Source organism: Maylandia zebra, unplaced genomic scaffold (genome assembly GCF_041146795.1).
Source record: "Maylandia zebra isolate NMK-2024a unplaced genomic scaffold, Mzebra_GT3a scaffold02, whole genome shotgun sequence".
In the NCBI taxonomy this organism is placed as follows: domain Eukaryota; kingdom Metazoa; phylum Chordata; class Actinopteri; order Cichliformes; family Cichlidae; genus Maylandia; species Maylandia zebra.
The window spans coordinates 3,866,332-3,893,473 of record NW_027490032.1 but is presented as its reverse complement, the minus strand read 5'-3'; the positions used below and the strand labels follow the sequence as shown (position 1 = coordinate 3,893,473).

The window sequence follows — 27,142 nt, the reverse complement described above, 5'->3', positions numbered from 1 at the left end:
TATACACATATTTTACAAATTAAATAGAGTCAACAATAAATAAAATATATAAAAATATACAGAGTTGAGACATGTGCAAAACAGTGGCATTAACAGTGGCAAACACAAAACATAAAACAACAAAGCTGGAGCAATGTGTAGGCAAACAGCCAGTGCACTTGTCACTACTAACACTCAGGCTGTGTGCAACAAACAGAGTCTCTAGAGGCGTCCGACAGGGAGGCAACTGGCAGGCTCAGGTGAAGGCGTTCCCCTTCACCTGGCACATTGTCCTCCTTTTAACAGCTGCACCGGCCCTTATCCGTCACACCATTGGCTCTCTTCTTAGCCCTGAACTCCAAGGTAGCCAGTCCTCAGCGAGCCCAGGACCACAGGAGCTTCCTTACTAGAGCCCACCTCCTCGTTCTCCGTCTTGGCCGTAAGAACAGCAAAGACACACACTCTCTATCACACACAGAAACACAGCACAAGAAGATGCATTGCTGACCTTTTGTGATCCAGGTGGTGTATGTTCATTTTTCTTGCAGGTGTGACAGTTGGTGATATATTGTGCATTTATATTTTTACTCTATTCTTTTATTACATCTTCCCCTATGCCTCCCTATCCCCTCTTCTGTCTCTCCTGCCTTAGTCATTGTCATACTGTATACCACATACCAGATAACTGAAATAAAATAAATTGAAATGATGAAATGAACAGGTAAAAGAAATCTAGAGGAGCCTATAGAAAGTTTATAGAGCTGATCTTTGAAAAGCAAAATGTGTTTGGCACAACAGCGTATTCAGATCACAATTCTGATTGCAAAAGCTACCAGAATGGGCAGAATTTAAAAATGAAAATAAAAATCTCTGAACTCAGTGAACATGTCCTAGCATGACTGGAATGCAGTTCAACAGCTTTTGGTAACACTTTTGGTAACACTCAGTAAAAAACATGTGGATCATATGATCTGTTTCATAAGGTCTCTCTTCCATTATCCACTTTATAGCCAACACTCATATTAGAAAGAATATAATATATACATTCATACATATAAGAAAGAATGTACTGTATCTCTGCACACACAAAACCCCCATCAAGTTTCATCTTCAGTTTCATGTGTTTGTCCCTAGTCAGAGGAGAATTGGGAGACATGTTGAAACTGTCACAGCTATCAGAGAACAACACTGTCTGTTTTTTTTATTAGCAAAGTCTTGATAAACTGTGTTATTTATCCTCACTTTTAATACCTCTCTGTCTATTTCTCTGACACTGAGCTCCTGTGACTGTATGTTTGTACTGTGTCAGCTCCTATTAATGGTTTCATTTCATTAAACGGTCAGAGTTAAAACCATCACATTGATTTTTGTAATGTTTGGTGTTTCACCCTTGTATTTGGATTATTGAGCTTCATGTGCTCAATAAAAGAGCTCACTTTTTCTTGTATTCTCACATACCACACACTGTCACACCACATGGACACTGTATGTCATTTTTTGCACCCCTGTGCATGTAAGTGTTTGCTCGCTGTCATTTGAAAACATGAATCTGTCATTCATAAAGCTTTGAAACTATCCCTACTAGTGCAGTGTCTGTCAATTCCACTACTTCCTTCTGATGGTGCCTATTTGCACTTACACTTTAGTCATAAAACTCGCTGAACTTGGATGTGCACAGAATCAGCTTTTCCATGTTTGCATTATTTTGTTCATTGTGTGGCTAAATTTAGCGTTGCTGTGTGTCTACTGGTTACACAAAGGTACGTCACAGAATGCACAGACTGGGCAAGTACTCTTTACTGGCATGCTTTTGCTTTGCTTTCATTGACACGGTGGGGACTTGTTAAGCACATGGAATATTCTGGAATGTTCATGTGCCTTAATACTGCTGGAGTTTCCTTCCTACCTTCCTTTGCTCAAATAAGTTTGTCTTGATGTTATTTTTGAGGGTTTTTTTGTTATTTTTTTTCCTTTATTATTGTATTTGTCTTTACCTTTGTCACGGTCTGGCTGGCAGACCGTGGGGAGATGGGGAAATAGGACCCAAACGCCGGACTCTTCAGTGCAACAGTGTTTATTTACAAGGTGGTGAAAATAAACAACAATAAATCCCCAGTTTCCCAGACTCCCGTGTAGTGTCTTCTTCCCAAAAGTCCCCGTGTAGTGCTCTCTGCCCCAGTGTCCCTGCACTCCCCGTGCTCACTGCTCCTTCTCGTCCCACACTCCTCCTGAGGGGAAAACAATAGAGGCAGCCGTTAACACTTATCCCAGCAGGCACACACTCACACTTGACTAGTTTGAAGACTGACGTGTAGTCAAACGCAATAATCCCGTGCTCCATCGCTCATCTAAATAACTCCCCCGACGAGCCCAGATGAGGAGCAGGTGTGCGGCCAGGACTTCGGGTGTGGCCAGCCCTCAAGGTAGACCACGCCCCCAGAGCTGAAGGTGCCTGTAACTTGGCCACAGCAGAAAGGAAAAAACACACACACACACACACACACCTGCCTACATACAGATGTGCACAGGGGCAGTGCAGACAACACACCAAATAATAATAATAACAACAATAACAATAACAGTCAGAGTCCCCACTGCCCACGGACCCCGAGTCCCCAGAGCCGGGTCCGTGACAACCTTACCATATAAGTTGCCTTGAGATGAATGTTGTTGTTATTAGATGCTAGAAGGGAATTGAATTAAATATTAATTGATAGTGTGTAGGAGGTCTAGTCTATATTTAAGATAAATTCACATTCATATTTGTTGTTTTCAAGCAAAGATATCTCTCTTGCACACTGGGAATGTAGTCATACAAGTTCCTGTGGAGAGGGGAGGAGCTGCTCTGCTGAGGTGAGGAGAAAACAAAGTACTGTAATTTCAGTTTCTACAGTCATAGAAGCAGACGAGTGAAAAAAAAAGGTGAGTGTTACTGAGCATTTATTGGGTGTCGGAAAAATAGCAAAACAATTTCTTACTGGAAGATATTACATTTATGTTTCTCAAGGTGGAACAAAAGCTGGAAATTGTTAGGATCTATTTCTGTACTTGAGTTTGTTGCACCATAGAACGAAAAAGAACGAAACATGATGAATGAAACTATATCTTTGGTTAATGGTGAGACTGACATTTTAACGTCTTGTGCTGAGCTGTCTCTCAGTGAGCTGTAGGAGAGTAAACTTATCTATTAATTGATGAGGTAAAGGGTCAGCTGGGTTTAATACAAGCTAACTCTGTGTGTGTGTGTGTGTGTGTGTGTGTGTGTGTGTGTGTGTGTGTGTGTGTGCTGTTGTGCTGTGTTTCCTGATCTGCCAGTTATGGCGTTCTTTAAAAATATTTCTGATGTTTTTTTCTGCCGTGCTCACAGTCACAGTTCCTTGTTTCTCTCCCAGGAAGCCTAAAGATGAGTGTTTTGCAGGGGAACATGGCAGAGTTTCAAGGATCCAGCTCTATGTCCATGAACAGTGACATGTCCAGAGATTATCCTCCAGTCTTCAGTCATGAACTTGGACCATCAGGCAAAAAGTAAGAAACTGTGTCTGTTATAAGCAATTTGAAAATGATGAAAGGAGAGGACAGACTTTAGTAACATAGTAAAGTCTTTCTGAAAAGAGCTCTTAAAGCACTAAGACATTCATATCCAGTGATTTTCCTCAAACAACCACTGACGCTGTATTATGTATTTCAGTCTGTATTATGTTTTTGACTTCCTGATATTTGTTTTCCATTGAGTTTTTTATTTTATTTTATAAAGGAACATAATACAAGCTGTGACTCCGTATCCTGGTAACTGATGTTAAGATGATTGAATACTGATGAGGGAAAGATTATTTGCTTATATAACAGAAAAATCTAAATGGGAAGCTCTGAAATATTAAATGAAGATCTGAAAGTGAGTTAAAAACGATTACCCTGGTGACAGCCTGCCCTACAGAAAGTACAGTAGTAGAGAGAAAATTGAGTTTTTCAGTCTCCTAAATCTGACAGAGAGAGAGAAGCACCTGAATGCCCAACAACAGGCACATGTAGAAGAACAATATGTTCTGGATTCATTGTTTGTCTTTACAGACATCAACAACACAAACACAGACCACAGTTTCCAGGATCCAGCTCTGTGTCCATGAACAGTGACATGTCCAGAGATTATCCTCCAGTCTTCAGTCATGAACCTGGACCCCCAATCACACAGTAAGAGGCTGATTTTGGCTATAAACTGAGTGAAGATGATTTTAGTTTTCGAGTATTTCGTATTGTTTCAAAGGAGTTCGCAGGGGTGGAGTCACTGAATTGTGCTTATACTCCTCTGAAGCAGATCAGAGATTGGTAGGAATGAAATTACTGCAATTTAAAAAAAAACATGTGGCCACAAACATGTTTTTTTTTTTACAAACATTAAAGACACCATTCTTAAAAGATCGAGGCTAAACACAGTCTTTCTGAGAAGGCTCTTAACGCACTTGCAATTAAGCAATTATTCCCCCAAAACCACTAACACAGCTGTGTTAATGTCTATTGCATGTTTGGCTTAAATACAGCCCAGATGCAACACTTAAGAGTAGACTGGTTCCCTTAGTTAGTTAGACAGAGGAAGCAAAACTGGACATAACACACATGAGGCAATCTGTGATGTTATGGTTTAGGGCCCGGATGGCTTGGGGATAGAAGCTCCTCTTGAGTCTCTCTGTCCTTGCCCGGATGATGCAGAACCTTCTACCAGATTGCAGAAGTTGGAACAGTTTGTTGCCAGGATGGGACGGGTCCTTCAGTATCTGCGCTGCTCTAGTCCGGCATCTCCTGGTGTAGGTGTCCTGAAGCAGGGGGAGAGCAATCCTGCAGCAGCGTTCTGCTGTACGGATCACTCTCTGGAGAGCTTTTTGGTCCTTAACACAGCTGTTCCCAAACCACGATGAGATGTTCTGTTTGGGGATGCTCTCCACAGCGCCTGTATTGAAAATCCTGAGGATCACTGGAGAGACCCTGAACTTCCTTAGCTGTTGTAGGTGGTACAGGCGCTGCCTAGCCTTTTTCGTCTGGACCTGAATGTGGGCAGACCATGTCAGGTCTGAGGAGATACGGACACCAAGATACTTGACGGACTGCCCCCTCTCCACTGGAACTCCAGTCTCTGTGCTGACTCCTTCTGAAGTCCACCACCAGCTCATTGGTCTTGCCAACGTGCAGCTGGAGGTGGTTATCCTGGCACCATGATGCCAGATTCTTCACCTCCTCCATGTAGGCCGCCTCATCGTTGTTGGAGATGGCGCCCAACACCACTGCATCATCGGCAAACTTCACAATGATGTTTGAGCCGTGGGTGGGCACACAGTCTGCTGTGTAGAGGGAGTAGAGCAGTGTCAAGAGGACACATCCCTGGGGTGCTCCTGTGTTGATGCTGATGCTGTTAGAGACGCATCTACCCACCCTCACCACCTGAGTTCTGCCATAATTAACAGCTGATGTCGAGAGGTCCTAATGTTTGCACTGATATTTGTGTTCTAGTCGACTATCTGATTCTGTTTGAATTCAGATATGTGATCATGTATGGCAGACACCCTATTAATATAACTGTACTGCTTTAAGAAGATGAAGCAAAACCAGAGCAGATTGGGGAGCAGTGTTCCCTCTAAGCTGCTGACACAGTCTCCGCACACATCTGCGCTGCGCACAAAAAAATCCAGTTTGAATTGAAATGAAAGTAAATACATGTATTTATTTTAATTTCTCTGATTTTCTGTGTGTGGAGACCGTGTCAGCAGTGTGCGATTGCTCACGTGCTCAGCTTAGAGGGAACAGTGTTGGGGAGTGTGTGTGACCAAACACGTGGAAACCAGGCGGATTGCTAGCTCCTCTGAGCAGTGTGGGAACCATAGCTGAACTCAAAAGACTCCAGAAAATGGAGAATTAACGTGAACAAACTGAGAGGGAAATCCTGAGCACAGTAGACAAACAGGTTTAAGAGATGAAGTCTGTGAAGGTTCTCAGAGATTTAAGGTTTAAGAGATGAACTAGCGAGCAGAGGAGGTGAAGATGAAGGCAAAGGTAGAGGTCTGTGATGTTGGATGAGAGGCCTCAGGTTTTGTAGAGACTATCCTTGAGTATTCAGTTATGAACCTAGATCATCAGGCACAAAGTACAGATTTTGGAATAACCAGTTTTCTGAAAGTCAAGAAAACATTATTGGAAGCTAGGCTAAACCCTAAGGCCAATCTCCTTATTTCAGTAGACCAAACAGCCACCCACATAAAAGCTGTTTTGCTTTGATTAAGAATAAATGCACTGTTTTATACACGAAAAGGCAACAAAAACACAATAAGTGAAAGATACTGAGGGGAAAAACCAGTAACTGAATGCCCACTACTATGAACCTACCACAGAAACAAGTGTTTACATGATGTCTACAAATGTTTTTACTTCCTTTCTTTGGTCAGAATAATTTTTGTTTGTGTCCACAGAGAGAAGAAGATGAATTTCTTTGTGGAGAAGCCAGTGTCATGTTGTGTGTGGTGTCAGGATGTCCTGAAGGATTCATCTACAGACTTCTGTCCCCAATGTGGAGTAAAGTCTGGAACCAGAACTTTTCAGCAGACAGCCAGTAAGAGCAGCTGTGCAAAAATGAAAACTTAAGTTTTCTTGCTCTCTTGTTTAATTGTTTTCTTTCTGTCAACAGATACTGATCCAGAAAAAGTTTTTGATGTATTAAAGGTCACTCTGAGGACACGATATGAACATGTGATTGAAGGAACTGATAAAACAGGAATTGGAGCCCTCCTCAGATTGATCTACACTGAGCTCTATATCACAGAGGAGCAGAGTGAAGCTGTACACTTCCAACATGAGGTGAGGCAGGTGGAGAGCGCTTGTAAGAAGATCCCCTGTGAAACACCAATCAGCAGCAAGGACATCTTTAAAGCCTTGCCTGACCAACAGAGACCCATCAGAGTGGTTCTGACATATGGTGTTGCTGGCATTGGAAAAACCTTCTTGGTGCAGAAGTTCACTCTGGACTGGGCAGAGGGCTTAGAAAACCAACACATCAGTGCGGTGGTTCTGCTTTCATTCAGGGAGCTGAACTTGGCCAGAGATGAGCAGTACAGTCTTCTGGAGCTGATCCATGTTTTCTATCCAACATTACAGAGCGTCACAGCAGAGAAGCTCACTATGTGTAATCTTTTGTTCATCTTTGATGGCCTGGATGAAAGCAGACTTTTGTTAAATTTCAACAACAGGAAGCTTGTGTCTCATGTCACACAGAAGTCCACCATTAGTGAGCTGCTGACAAATCTCATTGAGGGAAATCTGCTTCCATCTGCTCTCATCTGGATAACTTCCCGACCCGCAGCAATAAGTCAAATTCCTCCTAAATGTGTTGACAGGATGACAGAAGTTCGAGGTTTTACTGACTCCCAGAAGCAGGAGTACTTCAGGAGAAGATTCAGAAATAAAGAGCTGTCAAGCAGAATTATCTCTCACTTGAAAACATCCAGGAGCCTTTACATTATGTGTGGAATCCCAGTCTTCTGCTGGATCACTGCTACAGTTCTGGAGCACATGTTGACTACAGAGGAGAGAGCAGAGCTGCCCAAGACCCTGACTGACATGTACTCACACTTCCTGCTGGTTCAGACAAAGAAAAAGCACAAGTACCATGAGGGGCAAGAGATGAGTTGTCAAGAGCTCACCAATGCTGACAGAGAAGTTCTTCTGAAGCTGGGGAGGCTAGCGTTTGAACATCTGCAGAAAAAAAGCATCCTGTTCTACCAAGAAGACTTGGAGCAGTGTGGTCTGGATGTCACAGAGGCCTCTGTGTATTCAGGAGTTTGTACAGAGATCCTCAAAAGAGAGTCTGTGATCTTCCAGAAACCAGTTTACTGCTTTGTTCATCTGAGTGTTCAGGAGTTTCTGGTTGCTGTCTACATGTTCCACTGTTACACCAACAGGAAGACAGAGGTGCTGCAGAACTTCCTTACTGAGGACGATAAAGGAAATAAGATATCTTTGAAAGATATCTCATCTCTGGAAGATTTTCTGAGCAGAGCCATGGAAGAATCCTTGAAAATTCCGAATAGCCACCTGGAACTGTTTGTTCGCTTCCTTCATGGCCTCTCTATGAAATCCAACCAGAGACTCTTAGGAGGTCTGCTGGGTCAGACAGAGAGCAGTCCACAAACCATCCAGAGAGTCATCAACAACCTGAAGAAGATTAGCAGTGAAGGCAAGTGTCCTGAAAGATGCATAAACATTCTCTACTCTCTCAGGGAGATGAATGACGTCTTAGTACATCAGGAGATCCAAGAGTTTCTAAAGTCACAGAACAAGTCAGAGAAGAAACTCTCTGAAATTGAGTCCACAGCTTTGGCACATATGTTGATGATGTCAGAGAACGTTATGGACGAGTTTGATCTGCAGAAGTACAACACATCACGGGAGGGACGATGGAGCCTTCTTCCAGCTGTGGTAAACTGCAGAAAGGCTCGGTGAGTCCAAGTGTGATTAACATTATAAATCAGTGTAGATCAATAGTTTAGTTCTTAAAATTACTCTCACTAAAAAACATCATTGCTCTTATTACATTATTCCAGATATTTATTCTAAACATTACATGTCAGTTATTTTTGTCAGAGATGTTTGTGCAGAGATGTTGGGGCCACTATGTTCCCATAGTGGCCGGCCCCCACCAAGCCGTGGACAAGCTCGAGCACCTGCAAACGCAACGACTGAGGCACCAACAGCTGCAGGAGATCCTTGCCCTGTCCGGGGGCCCGCCATCTCCGGTATAGGAGGCCGTCGTGGGTCTCCAGATTGTTGTACTGGGAGTAGTAGGCCTTCACCTCGAGCCCCTGTCCTGACGCCCCTGTCCAGCCTGGGCATCGTGCCGCCTCCAGCCAGGCCCCCACCTGAACCAACGTCGCATCAGCCTCCTGCTCCTGCTTCAGCTGCTGCATGGTCAACGAGAGCCATCCCCCTCCGCCGGCTGTGGCCCGAGCAGTAGCCACGCCCAGTGCCTCCTGGGCCCGCTCTCCCTGCCGTTTCGAGAAGGGCAGCTGGTGTGGGCACAGACAGATGGGTTGAGCAGAGCCAGTGTCGATGGTGTGCTGAACCAGCCGCGTCTGCCTGCAGTCTCTGTCACTAGCGGCAATGATGTCCACATTCTCGCCCAGGAGGCACCTCAACCGCTAGTACTGCCACAGATCATCAACAGCTTGGGTTGTCTCGGTCGAGGGAGTTTTGTCGGGCCTAGAGACTGGGGCTGAGGCGAGTAGAGATGGTCCAGAGCCACTGGGGTCTGAAGACTGTCGAGCAGCAGCTGCCTGAAGCCTGGCTTGTCTGTCTCTGATTCCCTGCTTTTGACTGCACTGGAGGGCCAGAGTCTCTGTACCAAGAGTGATAGCCAGCTTTGCGGTGTCAACGCAGGCCCCCCACTGCTCTTGAATGTCAGCAAGCCAGAAGTCGTGCACCAGCTCCAGATCCTTCACTCGGATCCTCAACGGTTTCTTCCCGCGCATGTCAGTTCTCTGCCTGTCATCAGCTGGGTGTCGGTGGGTGACCAACGCTTCACAAGCGGCCTGGACGTTCCAGGGAGCACACCATGTCGTATTAGAGAAATGGTAGACCCCGTGTCCACCAGGGCCTGGCAGGGCTGGTCCTCAACACAGCAGCTCAGGTAGAGTCCCTTGAGGTGCCCGACTAGGCCCACCACCGTGCATCGTTCTTGGAGGGGGCAGGAAGCTGAAGCGGTGGTCCCCTCGCTGTACCGCTCCTCCTCTCATTCCCCTGAGGCCACATAGTTCTGGCCTTCGGGGCAGGAGCCAGGCAGTCGCACGCCACGTGGGCAGGCTCATCGCACCGGTAGCAGCGGTCAGTCGGTCGACGGGGATGCCTCCAGGGCACTGAGGGCTGCAGCTGGCATATCTCCGGGACCTCCCCCTCCCTGTCGTAGTCTGCGGCTCTGATTCGGGGGTAGTTTGGGGGGGACACCTGCTGGTTAGGTCGCGAGGTGGGCACCAGCTTGCCCTTTCAGCCTCGAGGAGCTCCTCAAAGAGAGTTTGAGGCATGGCCAGGCTGATGTGTTGGCGCAGTCGCTCTGGAAAAAGTCCTGGCAGAAAAGCATGCAGGCTAAGCGCCTCACGGGCTGCTGCTGGGAACTCCGGGTAGCCGCGACGAGCATACAGCAACACGTCTGCTGCAAAGGTTCCCAGGCTCTCCCCCGGCCGACGGCTCCAGTTGGTCAGCTGCTCCCTGCTCTGATCAGTGGAGTGCTGCTGCCCAAACCGCCTCTCGAGTGCTATGGTGAGGGCTTGGAGCTCATGATGCTCTGATGGGGCTAGGTCAAGGAGTACCTGCAGTGCATCTCCTTCCAATGCTAGCGCTAGGTGTGTGGCAGCCTCTTCATCGCTCCAGCCACTATGCCTTGCGGCTAGCCGTACTTGTGAGAAGTAGGGCTCTAGCGGGGTTAGCCCCTTGTATTTCGGTACCTTGGCTGGCGTTGCAGGCATCACTGCTCGCTGTCGGGGACCCGGCGTGTCGGTCGACAGAGGCAACCCATGAAGCATTGTCCTAGCGTCGGTCACGATGGGCCGCTGTCGCGGTGCACCGTCGGGACCCGTCAGGGGACTTACATGTCCACTCGCTTGCTCTCGCTTCGATCGCCCACTTCCCAAGCAGCGAATGCTCTCCTCGACGGCTTGCTCCAGCCTCTGAGTGTCTCTCTCCATTCCGGTGAGGGTGAGCAATTCCACTTCTGACACCAATGTGGCGAGCTCAGAGGTTTCGTTTGGTCTTGCTTCCCATCAGCCAGGGAGCACAGACGTTTATTAGCCGCAACAACAACAACAACAACAACAACACAAAAAGGCGCTCTCTCTCACCCGGAAACACCAGTCGAAGAGAGAGCGCGTCACCTGTAACTATGGCAACATAACAACAGAACATAACTGTAAAAACAAAACCCCGAACAGCCCTGACCCGCTATAATAACATCGATTTAAATCTTGATAACATCACAGTGAGTGGTCAGGAATTAATCATATGAGACTGTGATAGGAAGCACACAGCTTTCACTCACACAGCACTGAAAGATGAGTGCTGGTTTCTAGTGTTGGGACTAACACATTATTAACCCTCTGGGGTCGCTGGACGCGCTGGCGTGTCAAAATCACATGAGCAATTTAAGACGACACAGCTACAAGATGCAGCACGTCAGAGTCTCCATTTCAACTTGGGTCGAAAGTGCGGACTTCAAACTATATACCAGTTTTTGAGTTGTGTCGATGGGCCACGTAAAACCAGAGTTATGATAAAAAATACACGCAATGTTTTTTTCTGAACAAAACAGTGGTGTTTACAGCGGGAAGAACGGTAAAAACGGCGTTTTCTAGAGACAGCGCTAGCAAACACTCTCGCTTGCAAGTGAAAAAAGAAAAAGAAAAAACACCCCTTCCCTATTGGTGTTAGAGTTTACCATGTCAGCCAATCAAAAAAATGATATGGCAACATGTGACATTTGGTTGTTTAGGGAGAAGGGGAAGTTTTTAGGAGTGACACTCGCGATGGAAAGTGGGCGAGCGAAAGAAAGAGAGAGCGAGTTTTCATATGTGAGACATTAGTGACGTTTAGCGTGTTTGGAGGCTGTAGTTAGTGTGTTGTGTAGTTATTGTCTTGTATCGTGTGTCAGTTAGACTGCTGAATTTCATATTTGCTCTAAAAAAGCTGCCAAAGGCAGATTCCAGTGTAAACGCTATTCCCACATGGAAAACTGGACTGATGCACCTCCTGTTGTCAGACCTGCAGGGTTTAGACCTGTGGTGTTCTCCTTTGTCTTATACTGAACACAAACTACATTTTTTGGACTGGCACAAATAATTTGTGTGCCTTCTTTGATGCAGCACACCTGATTGTTCAGTAAATAGATTTAAATGATTATATAAAAAACGCCCGAGGCCTTGGCTGCATTTTTAGGTAAATAGTGCCATATATCTGTGTTGTTTGCAAAACTTGTGCATAATTTTTAGAAATGTACAATTTCTATTTGCATTTCAAGTTATGAAAATGATTCGTTAAACATGTTTGTGGGGTTTACAGGAAAAAAATATAACTTTTTTCTACTTGGATTTTGAATTTTTTGTCTGAATTTAGATCAGCTGTGCTAATATAGTATACCAAAATGAAAAAAATAAATCAAATTTGAGGTTGTGCTGAAAATAATGATACCAAACAAGGCAAGAAAAACATATTTTAAAGGTGAAATATAGAGGTAAAATCAAAAGTAGTCAAAAACGGCCAATTATAACCTGGACCTCAGAGGGTTAAGTAACGTGTTACAGTAACTACGTTATTATTGTGGTAACGAGCACGGTAGTTATTATGCCAAAACCGGGAACGCGTTACTCGTTACTGGGATTTAGATCGTTATTCGTTACTTCGTGTGGTGGCTATCGCGGAGCTTCCACAGATTCAATAACATTAGCAAGTGGTGGAGGCCAGCATGTGGATGAAGGAAAAGGGAGGCAAAAGGAGAGACCCGAAGCGGCCGCTGGTCCAAGAGTGTCAGGTGAACTGAACTTCAGGTAAGAAGTTATGACCTGCAGTCTATCTGGGTCAGATATAAACCAAGTTTAGATGGAGTTTATTTTCGTTATGCTGACTTTTTCGTACTGCATGCTAGCTAGCATGACGGAGTTTCTATACAGCTGGGTGGGTGCTATGATGTTACTGATGTTGAACTTTATTTTGTTCACAAGGTTAATTATTAGAGTTGCCGACCGTCCCGTAAAAAACGGAATCGTCCCGTATTCAGAGAAAATATTACGCGTTTCGTATTGAGGTGAAAAGGAACACAGTTTGTCTCAGACTTCAGCTACAATGGCAATGAAAAAGACACAAAGCTGAAGTTATTCTGTGTTTACGCTGCACAGCTGCCTCTTTTTCTCTCATCCTCTCCCCCTCCGTCTCCTGTTTCTACTTCAATCATGAAACTGATCAATGATCAGCTGATCGGCTCTCTTGTTTATTTATCGCCCACTTTACGCCAGAAAGAGGAAACCAGCGGATGTCGCGGTAAACAACAGCAACACGTTTAAGCTTGATCAGCTGTTGTTAGAATTTATTTATTATTAATTTCTAGTATCAGCTGATGTTTGCTGGAGCCACAGCTGCAAAAAAGCTGCTGGTCATGATATGGTTTGGTTATCTGGTGAGAGGGAAACATGAAGATGAAACCAGGAGATGTCCTTACTGAATCATCAGAGCTGAACAGGTGATGGAGAAACAGGTTTACCTTTTAGGTGACATGAATGAGTTGAAGGGAAGTTATGAACTGTTTCTGAGAGACAAATAACACCAGGATCCTTTTCTAAGTAGCTGACAGCTGGTAATTGTGCAGGGGCGGGTCTAGCAAAGTGTTGCCAGGGGTCCATGTAGGGCATTAAAAGGGAAAGGGGGTACAAGGAAATACTTTCTCATTCTCATTTAAAATGTCTCACTTTTAAAAAAATAATTATCTGAGTCTTGCAACAAACAACAGTGTTTATTATCATTCAAAGGTTTTATGATTTTTCCTATAATGGTGGGCCGGTCTCTAGTCAAAATGCCCGGGACGATTTTTTTGTCCCAGTCCAGCCCTGTATGCAGCTCATCTGCAGTCTGGTGTTACCTGCATCTTCCTATTCAGAAGGCAGAATTTCCGAGTTCTGAGTACAATCGAAAGCACCACGACTGCAGTTTTTGTGTTGGATGTAAAAAGCAGGCTAGGATAGAATCAGGCGTGGGATTTCTCTCGTGGAAATATGCACATTATTTTTTTCCTTTCTATTGGTAGGTGGCACAGTGCACTTGTGGCAAGTAAGCAAGCTAGAAGACTGGCAAACCTGCTGGGTATCCAGTTACGGAAGCAACACATTAACAAGAGAATTCTGAGTAAAACCAAAGTTACTTTCCCTAGTAACTAGTTACTCTGAAAGTAACGAGTAACTTGAAGTAACTGAGTTACTTTTGATAGAAGCAACTAGTAATGTAACTAAGTTACTAATTTAAAGTAACTTACCCATCACTGCTGGTTTCTTTACAAAGTGTTTTAACCAGTTTGGTTTTAGCAGCTTTGCAGCTGCACACTTCAGTTCATCTTTGTACCACACACAGCTCGGTCCTGTTGTTCAACTGTCACTCCTCTTTCAGGCCACAGCAGATACTGAAATAGGGAAAGCATGGTTAGCATAATCGATATCAGCTTTGACAGCCAGACTTCCTCCGTGTCCTTGTCACTACCCGATCCGTACCGGAAACCCGATCGGTACCCCGCATGCGCAAATCTTACGTCACTTCCTCTCTTTGCGACATTCAATATATTTGAATGCTGCGGTTAGCGCCCAGTTAGCTCCTAGCATTTCTCAACAGCTCTGCCTTCTTTTCGACTGCCCGGGACATTTAAACAATGGATAATCCGTATACAAAGAAATTCATGCTTTTCTCCTCAACAGAGAGCGTCCCCCGATTGAGCAACAGCGCCGTAAAATAAGAAGAATGGCGCCTAATTACAGAGTTAATAATGCAGGCTTTGTAATATCTCACGTGTAGATTCATCAGCCAGATGAAGTGTTTACTGACAATTGACAGTGAGGGGGGTGGACATCATAACTATTCTAATCAATAGTCTCCACAGTGACAAGCATAAACACACTCGATTATCACTAAATCAACTTTAACACACGTTTGTAATGACGCTAATTCAGTTTACAATAGGGTTCATTCGCTCAGTCAGCAGGTGGCGGTATCCTCGTACACTGGGGAGTACACTGCCATTAAACGAAAAGAAGAAGAAGAAACCCCTTGCACATGCGCGGTACGGATCGGGTAGACCCGATTTGTACGGTCCGACTTTGCACATGCGCAGTAAGGATCGGGAGTCCCGATCTGTCACTATCTTTTTATTTTTTTGTTTTTCTCTACATTATATTAAAGGTTTCATTATCTGAAAGATTTTAAGAGATACTTGTTATTCTTAACATCTTAACAGATACTCTGACCTGTAACTATCGTAAAATGCTTCGACCGGAAGTAGAAACCTTTCGCGCATGCGGGGTACCGATCGGGTTTCCGGTACGGATCGGGTAGTGACACTCCGTCTCCTGCAGCTGAGCCACAAAACAAAAACAACAACAAAAAACAAGTACTAGCAACAAAAACTAAGGCTACGTTCACACTGCAAGTGAAAGCGCATCAAATCCGACTTTCTGACCCTATGGGACTCATATCCGATCATGGTATGACAGTGTGAACGGCACAAATCCGGTATTTTCAAATCCGATCTGGGTCACTTTCGTATGTGGTACTGAATCCGATACATATTTGATGTGGAAAGCGACTGCTATTTAAATGGTAATGTCGCATTAAATCCGTCTTTTACGTCACTGACACAAGACAGACGCCAATTATCAGCGCCGGAGAAGTGCCCGAGAAGACATCGTGAACAGTTCCTGGCCATCCCATGTAGATGTCAGTGAAACTGTTGGGAAGACAGCATTGGAGAAACGTGAACATTTTATTTGTACTGTATAATCTGCAGATTCTGACAGAAATCTGCAACTATCCTTTGAAGAACCGCTTCTCTCTAAAACAGCAATAAGGATAATTATTAGGCCATATGTAAGTAACAAAATAACTTTAAAACTTAAAGCAAAATTGGGAAACGTAAAGTCCCAAACAAGTCTTTATATTAAGGACCATCAGTCAAACCATACTGTTTGCTCTGGGTCTAAACAGAGCGCGTTGTGTGGTCTTCTTTTGCGCATGCGGGCCACTTTGAGCGTTCACACTAGAGCGCGTTTGCTGTCACATTTTATTTGTAGTCTGAACAAGCAGACAAAAAAATCAGATTTGATCAAAAAATCGGAATTGAGCATTAAGACCTGCAGTGTGAATGTAGCCAAAAACTGACACTGCAGTCTTTTTGATTGATTTTTACTCCTGAGTCCAACTTTTAATTTTAGCACTCTGGAGTTGAGGGACACAGTAGCACTTCCAAATCACATGAAATATTAAAATGAAATGTAAAGAAGACACAGCCTAACTGCATCTCTATTTCAAGTGAAGAATTCAAAATATTTATCCGGTTTTTAAAATGTGTTGATAGGCCAGGAAAAATAGTTTACAATATGCTTCTTCTGAATATTGTTGTCATGTTTGGTACAGGAAGAAATGGTAAAAACTAGATGTTTTAAGGACAGTGCTGCCAAGCAGAAAGTGGCTGCAAGTAACACATTAAATCAAAGAAAGATTGAAGATCTGTAGGTCTGACAGAGACAGAGGAGAATTATTAAAATGTTTCATGTTAGTAACATCAAATCAGCTGAGCCAGAAGAGACAGTTTCCCATTGTGTTGCATCGAGCACACAAAGTAAAAATAATGTGTCTTCTTAATAATAACATAATATCTGTGTCAATACAGACTTCATGATGTTCATATCTTTGGGGGTAGCTCTGGATCTTTGGCCTTAGCTTTGACCTCAGACCCCTCCCATCTGAGAGAGCTGCACATGAAATCAGTGAGACTTGAGGAAGATGCAGAAGAACTCTTTACTCATCTGGGGCATCCAAACTGTAGACTGGAGACACTCAGGTTAGTTAACTGTATTTACTGTAATAGTAAAACACTTCTGTTTAAAAATAAGCAAACATGAGGATGCACTGCATGTCACGTTTGCAGCAAAAACAGAACTCAAATGCAGGACAAGTGTGTTTATTTACAGTGAAATAGTGAACACTGATCAGTCTTCCACAATCACAGACACAAGCAAAAGATAGGTTTACCTAAGGGGCTGTACTGACCAGGTCGTTAAATGACCCAGCATCCACTGAAGCTCAGCCACACTGTTAAGTAGTGACCACTGATGAGGACAATCAGCACCAGCCGGTGAAGCTTGATGGACGACAGGTGTGGCTGGCTTCAGTGAGGGAATTCCTTTCGGCCTGATATTATCACATAAACCAGCGGTGTGGGTACAAGCTTGGGTACTAAAACTACATACTATAATTTTGGTTTTGGTAATATCTGGTTATTTTTAATCAATGTGGAGAGTTGATTCTGCTGCTGTGTGTGTGTGTTTTTTCTGCAAGTTTAAACTTGACAATAATCTGTACAGTTTGCAATAGTCTGTACCTCTATTAGACGTTCACTTGGTTTCTTATAAGAAAAAGATGATTTAATAAAAGAATACTTTGTAATTCATATGATGTTTATTCAGCTTTGAGGACAGCACTTTGTTAGAGAAGAACTGTTCCGAACTGCTCAGTGCTCTGAAGTCCAACCCCCCCTATCTGAAACGTCTGGATCTAATAGGATGCAACCTGGAGGGTTCAGGGATGAAACAGCTGTATGATTACCTGGAAAGTCCACACTGTAAACTACAGTTCACCTGACTTAGATTATAAAGGAAAAATATTTCTTTGGTTTATATATAGCAACTCTATATATTTATAGAGTTGCTAATTATTTGGCATTATTCCAGGTAAACCAGCCTATGAAATGGATGAAACCACATCATGACTGGGTTCCAACGCTACATAAGGGGCACTCCGAAATCCCTGCTTCAAACATACCACCTTTCCAATCAGATTATTTCTTCCATGTGAGGGAGAAGTGGTGACCCTTCTGGATAAGATTGTGAAGGTTTGCTGCGTTTTGGAGAACAGTGTGGTAGTAAAACCAGGGAAAAATGAGACTTGCTGTTGTTAATTACTCTTAAGTCTTGTGCTGTATATATATAGCGGTAATTTTTCAAAAGATACAGTAAATTAAGTAGTGTTAGTAGTGGGTGATATTATGTAAACACTGTCATGATTTTCATTCTTTGTAAACATTTTGTCATTTGTAAACTATAAATGACATGGATTCTACATTGTAGAACTTCATATCACAAAATGGTTTTAATAAAATAAAGGCACAAATTTGTTTGTTTCTTTATTCAACTTTTGAACAGTGGTACTTAGTAAGCACATATTATAGCGGCAACCTTCGGTCCTTCTTTGCCGCTTCTGCAGAACGCAAAGTTTCTGACTCGTGCTCTTGTTAAGTCGCTTGGATGCCTTCCGGTAGCAAAAAACGAGGCGAAGGAAAAAAGGGGCAAAACATTTATTTTCCATACAAATCGAAAGGTACAAAACAAATGCCTCTGGTGGGAGCTCCGTTTATATTCCCTTTATGTCACAACAAAAAAATAACATTAAAACGGCGACGGTCAGAATTAAGCAGCATATGTAATATGCTGTGCTCCATAAATTAATCTGTTGTTGTTGTAAAGTGTTGGTAGATGTCGTAAAGGGGTGTGTATTTGGCCCGCATGCGGAGGGGTGTGGGTAAAGCAAATACACACCCCTTTACGACATCTACCAACACTTTACAACAACAACAGACTAATAAAGCAGGATTAATTTATGGAGCACAGCATATTACATTATAACATAAAATGATCAAGATTATAACAGAAACTTTAAGATCATGACAAATACTTAAATATGGCATGATGTAACTGAGTAAAATATTGGCGTGGACTTGGCTCCAACAGTATATATTCAGTAAAAGCAAATTATTTACATGGCAGTGCACTACAGGCATAAATCTAGACCCCTAGATAAAACATTATGGGTCATTCCCACGACCCACAGCTTTACTGTGTTCCAGCAAAGTATCCAATAGCAGTGACAACTCCTCCACAGTAGCAGGTGGAATTTTTCTTTTCTGAAAAGAAAATTTGCCCTTCAATACGGATGGTCTGTTTATGTTTTGATCAAGAGCCTTTTTTTGGGCAGCTGAAGAGGAGAAGTCCATCTTATGGCCAACCTCTGGCTGTATCTTGGTCATATTACCCAGCAAAACCCAGTATGCAGGTTCATCTGTAACAGTCCTTGTGCCACGGATCCGCACTGTTGCTTCCACATTAAACAGAAGAGCAGCGACATGGATGCAGGTCTCCGCGACGCCGGCCATACAGGTGCAGTGGGCGGCTTCAAACTTCCCTGTGATGCTCACAATGACCCATGGCTGCAATGCTGTTCATTCAGTTTTTGAGAGTGCAGGACCTGAAACACACACACAGGCAATGTTAATTTAAAGACAAGGACTTAAATGAACAAAGGCTGACATAAATGTTTTTTATCTACTTTCAAATCCATTTGTCACAAATGTAACAATGAACATGTTTAGAAAGTTAGCACATACATGTAATTTTCTTTTTTTTTTATGTATCCATCTATAGAACGCTGTATGATATATTCTAAATCTGTCTGTTCTCTTTCAGAAACCTGCCTATAAAAAAAATTATAGTGACACTGTGTGGTTTTTTCCCATATTACTAACATGCCAATTTGTTTGTTGTGATTTATTATCAGCCAGACCCATATTTGCTTTAAATGACAAATTTATTTAAGACGGAGTGATTTATCTAAGTCTGGGATGGTACGTGTTAACGGCCGCTCATAGAGCCTACCTGCCGGATCTTCTTTTCATTGATATTGCTATTATGACTGATGAAGCCGAGCTGGTGAGTTTCTGTGTTAACTAAGTAACATGTTAAAGCTATAAATATGACTATTACTAAACTGCACTGTCATTAATAGTGTTGCTTTGTTAATGTTGTATGGTTGTTTTATTTTGTGTCTTTCAGTTGATTACCTGGCTTCTGTAAAGGCACAGTTACTGTACTGGTGTTAGTTTATGCTTGTACAATAAAACTTATAAAAGGCAGCAATCAGATGTCCGAGCCTGAGTACGACACAGTTTCATCAGTTAAAACACACCCTTACGGTGGGAGTTTACTAAATTAAAGGTAGTTAGCTTAGTAAAAACCGTACAGACACAGGACACAAACACGTAAGCAAGATGTATAATTAGGATTATTTAAATATGAATAAATCATTGCAATTTCTTTAACCATAGAGAATAACTAAATCCTTCAGGTCAATGTCACGTCAATGCACTGAACTCACTATGTTATCCATCTAACAGAGCCTCCACATGTTCTCACTGTAATTTCCCCCTCATGAGTGAATTTATGCTGCTCTAATGTGAATGTTCAGGGCGGAAATCAAATGCAGTACTCAAGCTGACTTACCTTTGTCTGAATGATGACGTACTCACAACATGGAGGCTTAAAATAGCCAAATCTTGTACCCAATCCTTGGTGAATTGGATGTGTACCTCCAGAGATTTATAATTGCGAAGCCGGTTCACCTTGTACGTGCTGACTCCACAGACAAGGTAGGAAAATATATCAGGCTAAGTCAATAGCGGTAGGTCTTTGGGGTTTCTACTCCACGGCCGTATTTCATACGGGTCCACATTTCCAATGCATGCTATTTTTTGCAAGTACCGTCTCTTTGCATCCAGACACAATCTGCCTCTGTACCGTCCTTTTTCTTTTGAGCTGCTTTTAAGCATGTTTCTAGTAACCGTGTTTCCAACACAGTTAGCATTAGCATATGACGTCTTACATAGGCATATATGTGAACAAAGAATACCGTGTGTGTGTGTGTAGGTGTGTGTGTGTGTGAACGCACTCCCCTCTTCACGCTAAACAGGGTTGTTACAGACCTCCTAGGATGAGACATTCTTTCAATCTACAAACGATTATACACTTCTAAGCATAAATGATTATATGTTTCTAAATACAAATGACAATAATAAAATATAAACTAGGCCTGCACAATAAATCGAAAATTTATTGTCATTGTGATATCAGCCTGTGTGATAAAAGATGGCGAAAACTGCGATAATTGGGTACCTTAAAATGTTTACACACGTGCTTTAAAGAATTTACCAATCAAAGAAACCCCTCTACACATTTGACCAGTCAAATAGAGCCCTTCACGGCATTAACCAATCAAATGGATTAGAGGCCCGCCTCCTATGTAGGTGGGGAGCGAACAACGCTGCAGCGAGTCAGAGTTGTAATGGCTGAGAGTGAGACGCATGACGAGAACGCTACTGACTATGAACTCGTGGCTCAAAAAAGAAAAAAAATAGTACCTCGCTTATTTGGAGGTACTCTGGATTTGATAAAGACAACGTTCTCCAAACACAGGTACTCTGCAAAACTTGCCGAACACTCGTGGCAACCACCAGAGGAAACACGACTAATCTCCACCATAATCTTCAATACAACCACAGAGAACAGTTTGAAGAGTTCCAGAAAGATAGGGCTGGCGAAACACAGGTTGCTAATGTTAAGACAAAGAGCACAGCACTCCAACAGCCGTTTTTCAAGTGGAACTCCTTATGAGAAAACGTCAAAGCGGTACAAAGAAATAACAGAGGCCATTACACAATTTTTGGTTAAAGACATGATGCCTATAAATACAGTTAGCAGAGAGGGCTTCACCAGTCTGATACATAAAGTGGACCGGAGATACCGCATCCCCTCATGAAACTACTTTTCCCGTGTTGCCATTCCACAAATGTACAAAACATGCCGCAAGACTGTCATGTTGGAACTGAGCCAAGCTGAAAACTACGCAGGCACTACAGACATCAATCAATCAATCAATCAATCAATCAATGCTTTATTCGCCACATGCAGGTTGCCCTGCAGTGAAATGGGACCCCCCCCCCCCCCGACCTTACACACACAACACAGACATTACATGGGGATACAAGTCGGAGATCGGTAGCGTTACAGAAAAACACTGAAATATACACTACAGTGGGAAAGTACAAGAGGAAAAAAGAGACCTCTACTCATGCTGTGCTTCCATGGTAGGACAGGATGAGAACAGGAAACAAAAAAACTCCTCTGCACAAAAAGCACATAAATGTCCACAGCACAACTTGTGAAAGACATGACAAGCCACAGGATTGGGTGGGGGGTGAGGAGTAATACGAAGCGAACACAGCAGCCGCCCTGCACAGCGCTACCATTCCAGCGCGACACAGAGACCCGCCGTGTTCCCCTGCAGGAAACAAGCATCGAACGCGTTTGAAAAGGGAGGGGGATGAGTGTGTGCTTATCAGTGTAAGTGTATGTGTGTGCGTGTCCATAGTTCAGCTGAGACAGTGTCCTCTGCCGTGCCAGGCTAAGTAAACAGTCTTCCAGCCAACCCAGGTGGCCTTGCATGGAATGGGAAGGAACAGTCTAAACACAGTCGTTATCAGAGTGTTGTTTTTGAGCTCCAGCCTCGAGACTGCCGCTGGCGCCAAAGGGGTATCCGCATGAAGTGATTGTGCTTTTTACTTTAGTGCGAACAGCTCATATGAATTTCAAAGCAGTTCTACAGTCCAACACTGGTCTCTCAATCTCCCGTTGGAGAGCCGCGAGCTTCTCCATACTTGCGTTCTGTGATGTTGTCATTTCTTGTGCTCAAGGAACAGATTTCTGAGAAATCACGGCAGTGTGCCTCCCCGAGATGTCATCCAATTTGCACCCAGAGATGTTATTCCGAGCTAGCCCTTCCGAGATGTATCCAGTCTGCAGTCAGAGATCTTATTCTGAGTATTCACAGCAGCCGTAGCCTCTCCAAGATCTTATCTGTGCTGACTCAATGAGCCCATTTTGAGAAACTCACGCCTCTCCCGTCATTCCAATCCCAGCGGGCAGCCTTGTGGGGGTTTGAACAGCCGGTTCCGCTTTCTTAATTCTTCGATAAGTCAGGGCCAAGCCAGCTCCGATCCGCCAGAACCCTGTTATCATGGTTCCGAATAGGTAGATATCTTCAGCACTCAGGCTCACCCAAGCCCAGACTTCTCGTTGAGAAAGGGGTGTCAATTGCATTTAGGGACCAGTTGATCCAATCCATAATTCCTCTTTTAGGTTTTAGAGAACAGACTGTGAGAAAATGTTCCAGGGAAAACTAATAAAAAACACGAGACAAGACAAGGACATGAGGAGCTAAGCAGGGAAGATAAGGGAGAGGAGAGGAGAAAAAGTGCGACCGCCTTCGCTGAGAGCCAAAAGAGAATATCTCGTTTGGCTCTCAGCGATGGTCAAGTCATACAACGGAACCATATATGACTTTCACAGTGCACTTCCTCACCTTCCTTTCAGAATTCAATCCTCAGCAAATTTTTTATGGGGGCAATGTTTCAGTGTTAAAGTGCACTTTGTTGTTACACTGCTAATACAGCAGATTTCTTTAAATAAAACTGTTGCAGTAAAACGGAAATTATGTATTCGGGGTTTTTTTTGCTATTTATTTTATTGCAAGTCATATCGTTATGGCAATATTGATCACAGTTATCGCACATCGCAGGTTTTCCTAATATCGTGCAGCCCTAATATAGACCCAACACCAGTCTCTCTCTCTCTCTCTCTAATTATATCATCCTGTCCTATCTGCCAGCTTTTGCAATGAGAATATTAACCTCAATGAATGGTGGTGCCAAACACGTTTTGCTTTTGCAAGAACAGATATATAGAATCTCTATAGGCTTCTCTTGTTCATGTGAGCCTTTTATCTGTTTATTTAGTCATTTATATTTGTGTTATTTCAGATATTACCAGGGGTGGGACTTGATTAAAAACATTAAATTAATTAGAGGCTTTGTAATTAATTAATCTCGATTAATCATACTTAATCACACAAAAAAATTTACCTCAAAGCGCAAATGTTTATCTTAATTTAAAAGGGTTTTAGTGGGTGACAGAATCAAATAATTGTCATGACCCTGTGCCTTCTCGGCTGACTCTGTATGGCTACAAGTGATTTTGTTGTGCTGCGTCTCTCTCTCCCCTCCCGCACACTGCGCTCTACCGGGGCGGAGTCATGATGGCTCCAGCCCCTGGCTCGGACACCTGCAAGCAATCATCTCATTCACTTCTTAAGGCGGCTGCTGAGAGTGCTTCTTCGCTGGATTATTGTGTAACACTCGTCAGTGTCATTGCAAGTTTGAGCTTTTTCCCGAGTTTCTTTCATGCCGCAACTTACCTGTTCTTCCTCCCTGTGCCAGATTTCTCGCCAGCCTGACGACTGCCATTTGGTGAGCTAAAAGCCGGAGTCCGAGCTACCTGAGCTTCAGTGAAGGATTGTGTACATAGCCCGTCCCCTTCCCGTGCCTGTGTTCCCCGGAGACCCTCTTCCTGTGCCCCCTCACCTGTATATATCCACACCTGGTGTCTGTGTGTAAATAAATTGTGAACTTAAGTGACCGTCTGCCTCCGAGTCTCTCCTGAGCCTGACAATAATAGACATGGACATAAATACTGTAAACTCAAGCTCTTTTAATTTATGGGGAAAAAAGCATTTCGTGCGATATGACCAAAATCTCATATCCCGATATAAGACATCTATCATCCCGATAACGATATAAATCACAAAAATGTAACATTTTCTGTAAATTCTGTGAATCTCAGGCAGCTCGATTTGCGGGAAGTGTTTCCAGCTGGGCGTCGTGTACCTGGAGTCGAGTGTTTTAACCGATGCGTGAAACTATACATTTTTACAAGTTGTAAAGGCCGCCGTTTTCTTTGTAAGTATTTATTACACGGCGTGCTGCGGGGAAAAGCCTGTTCTAACGTTTGAGTCTAAGGTTTATTTTTTAGCACTCGACGGCTCTTTTTTGCGCCTCATCCGTAAATACTCTGCATACTCTTTCACGTGATTCAGTTTATTTTGAAAAGTCTCAACATGATCTTGAGCTTTATTGTAAAAGGTTTATGTGGAAAATAAACAAGCGGACACGCAATGGTTTTACCATCCTTGTTGCTAACGACAACGCTTAAAAACTGGCGCCTGTCCGCCCGTAATGTGGTTATATTAAATATAAGAGAAAGAGAACTTTAAGAAATTAATATAGCCACTACAGTGACCATCAAAACGGTGAAAAAAATATTGCAGTAAACAGTTTATTTTGCAACACCACGAAACAAACGATAGCGTAAAATGAAACCACAGCTTTTTCATATCATCATCCGATATATATCGTTATATCGAACAGCCCTAATCCCTGGACAAAATTGGGCAGACTTTAAGTCCATTTTCAAAATGGTATTGTCTTTAAATAATAATAATAAAAATTTCAACATAAAATGCAGTTTTTCGTCTTAAAAATTTTTGCAGAAACATAAAAGGTTATTTAAGCAGCTTCGCCTTTAAACTCTGACTAACCTTGGCCTACATAATTTTGTGCATGAGGCTAAAACAATGTGATCATCAAAAATTGTAGTGCAAAAAATAATAAACCCATTGGACTCACAATACCTCAATGCTTATTTACTGTCTCTTTTTCAGCCAGTTAGACAAATTAGCCTGTGCACATTTTCAGAGCACAAGGCAGCTCTCTTTTTTGTTACTATGTGACCTGCAAGTGAAACAGAAGTAGCAGGACTAATCAAATACTTGTGGGCCAGGACAGACAGCTGTGGGTGGGTCCTTGCTCGACTGGACCACCACTGCAGTGAGCAGTCTGTCTCGTTGATGGTGTATTCTGCTCTGTACAAACTCAGGGCCCTGTTATATAGGGCTTCCTCATCTGAATCAGACTCTGAAGAAAATGAAGGGAGGAGGTGGCTCTTTATCTTTGCTGGCTCCTTTGTGGTGTCATCTTTGCACCGTTCCTACAGCAGGGCCTCAAGGCTGGTCCAAACCTCTTTTCGCTCTCCCCTTGCAAGACACTTTAAATCCTTAAAGCGTGGGTCAAGCACAGTAGCTATCTTGAGACACTGATGGCTGAGTGCAGCTGCACATTGGAATAGGTCTTAAATTTCACCTTATAGTTTGAGTCATCATCGGAGACCTCCATCGTGTGATGCAGGTGGCAGAAAGCAGGTTCAACCACTGAACATGACACGTATGTCTCACCTCCAAGAAGCTAAGTCACAAACCTGTAGTTTACAGTTCAAGAAAGTAATTATTAATCTACACAATAACTGTCAACTGTAAAGCTTTTTGGAAGAAACATTAACAATCACATCGCTACCAATAACTTATACACTAATGACACATAGTGGGGATTAACGGCCAACTTTCCCACATTCTCTGCAACCCCGTGGACTCATCTGTAGATACATTTTAAGTTATTTACCATCTTGTATCTGCTTACCTGCAAATATATACATGGACATAGCACAACGTTACACACTTTTGCAGTCTCACACAACTCTTATAGGCGCACTGCCTTATGGGTAGTGGCTGGGCTTATTTACTCCCGCTAGAGGTGCTCATTTTAGGGGATACTCCCTCTTGTGGTATAACAGAGGAATAACTACCCTTCCTGCACTATGTCATTTTTGGAGACTGGGGCACACATTATTTTACCACAATCAAAGAAAATACATATTTGAACAATCAGACCATTTAAATAACTATAATATTGTAACTAAAGATTATGGGGGCATGTCCTGTTTTGTCCACAATGTCTTTCTTGTCCTTACACTGAGCTCCTGTAACATTCTATGTTTGTATTGTTTCAGCTCCTATTAATGGTTTCATTTCATTAAAGGTCAGAAACCATCATTGTTGTTGAACACATAGACCCTTCTGTGCTGCGATTATTTATTTGTTGCACTGGGAACAGCAAGTGATATTAATACTGCATTGAGAGCCAACACCAAGTGAGTGTACCATTGTTGCTGGACATGAAGTAAAGACGGGTGGTTACTATGTCCATGAAATCCTTTTTTTCAGCTTTTAAGAGTACGTCTCACTTTTCTAACCCTCAACCTGTTGTGGCAGATAACATCCCCTCCCTGAGCCTGAAGGTTTCTTCACATAGGGCATTGCATGAGCTCTGCCATCCACTAGCTAGAATAAATGCTCAAATATTTCTTTCACTGCCACGCTTTCACTGTGCTTTCCTTGATGCAGTGGGAAACCATTATTGTGCAGCGCAATCGATAGAAAATACTGGGTTTTAGAGCAGATCCCCACATGTGCTGTGTGCAAAGGTCTTACTACTGCTGAAGGTTTCTTCCTTTTAAAGAGGAGCTTTTCCTTCCAACTGTCACCAAATACTCACTCAAACGGGTTTGTCTTAATGTTATTTGTGCTTTGAAATGACTGTTGTTGTTCTTAGGTGCTACTTGAATAAAAGTCAGTTGAATTAAAAATGAATTGATTGTGTTTAGCAGGTCTAGTTGATATTTAAATTATATTCACGCTCTTATTTGTGGCATTTAAGCAAAGATATATCTCTTCAGTCTGTGCTAACCACTGGTTAACACACTGGGAATGTAGTCATACAAGTTCC

The 27,142-nt window shown here is 43.0% G+C and overlaps 2 protein-coding genes across 5 annotated transcripts in view; both read left to right on the top strand.

Moving 5' to 3' along the window:
- Positions 1-17,916, top strand: part of LOC101475656 (NLR family CARD domain-containing protein 3-like) — a 60,371-nt gene extending 42,455 nt beyond the window's left edge. Inside the window, exon 8 of the mRNA XM_076880958.1 lies at positions 17,478-17,916. Coding sequence (XP_076737073.1) covers positions 17,478-17,481 — 4 coding nt within the window. The 3' untranslated portion in view covers positions 17,482-17,916. The remainder of the gene's footprint in view (positions 1-17,477) is intronic.
- Positions 283-17,916, top strand: LOC105940558 (protein NLRC3-like). Of its 4 annotated transcripts, none has more exons than XM_076880960.1 (7): positions 283-418; positions 2,757-3,504; positions 4,048-4,167; positions 6,432-6,571; positions 6,647-8,453; positions 16,418-16,588; positions 17,214-17,916. In XM_076880960.1, the coding sequence occupies exons 2-7, from the start codon at positions 3,383-3,385 to the stop codon at positions 17,386-17,388; spliced, it is 2,535 nt and encodes an 844-aa protein (XP_076737075.1). In that variant the 5' UTR covers positions 283-418; positions 2,757-3,382; the 3' UTR covers positions 17,389-17,916. The 4 variants fall into 4 exon arrangements, 3 of the variants coding, with proteins under 3 accessions (XP_076737075.1, XP_076737074.1, XP_076737076.1); XM_076880959.1 differs by having other exon boundaries at positions 283-2,901; positions 3,372-3,504; XR_013096050.1 differs by lacking the exon at positions 17,214-17,916 and adding an exon at positions 8,586-9,640 and having other exon boundaries at positions 283-3,504; positions 16,418-16,496.
- Positions 17,917-27,142: the final 9,226 nt, after the last annotated feature.

Coding starts and splice junctions, on each gene's coding strand:
- LOC105940558 (XM_076880960.1), top strand. CDS start 3,383: ATGAGTGTTTTGCAGGGGAACATGGCAGAGTTTCAAGGATCCAGCTCT. Junction 3,505..4,047: donor CTTGGACCATCAGGCAAAAA/GTAAGAAACTGT, acceptor TTGTCTTTACAG/ACATCAACAACACAAACACA. Junction 6,572..6,646: donor AACTTTTCAGCAGACAGCCA/GTAAGAGCAGCT, acceptor TTCTGTCAACAG/ATACTGATCCAGAAAAAGTT.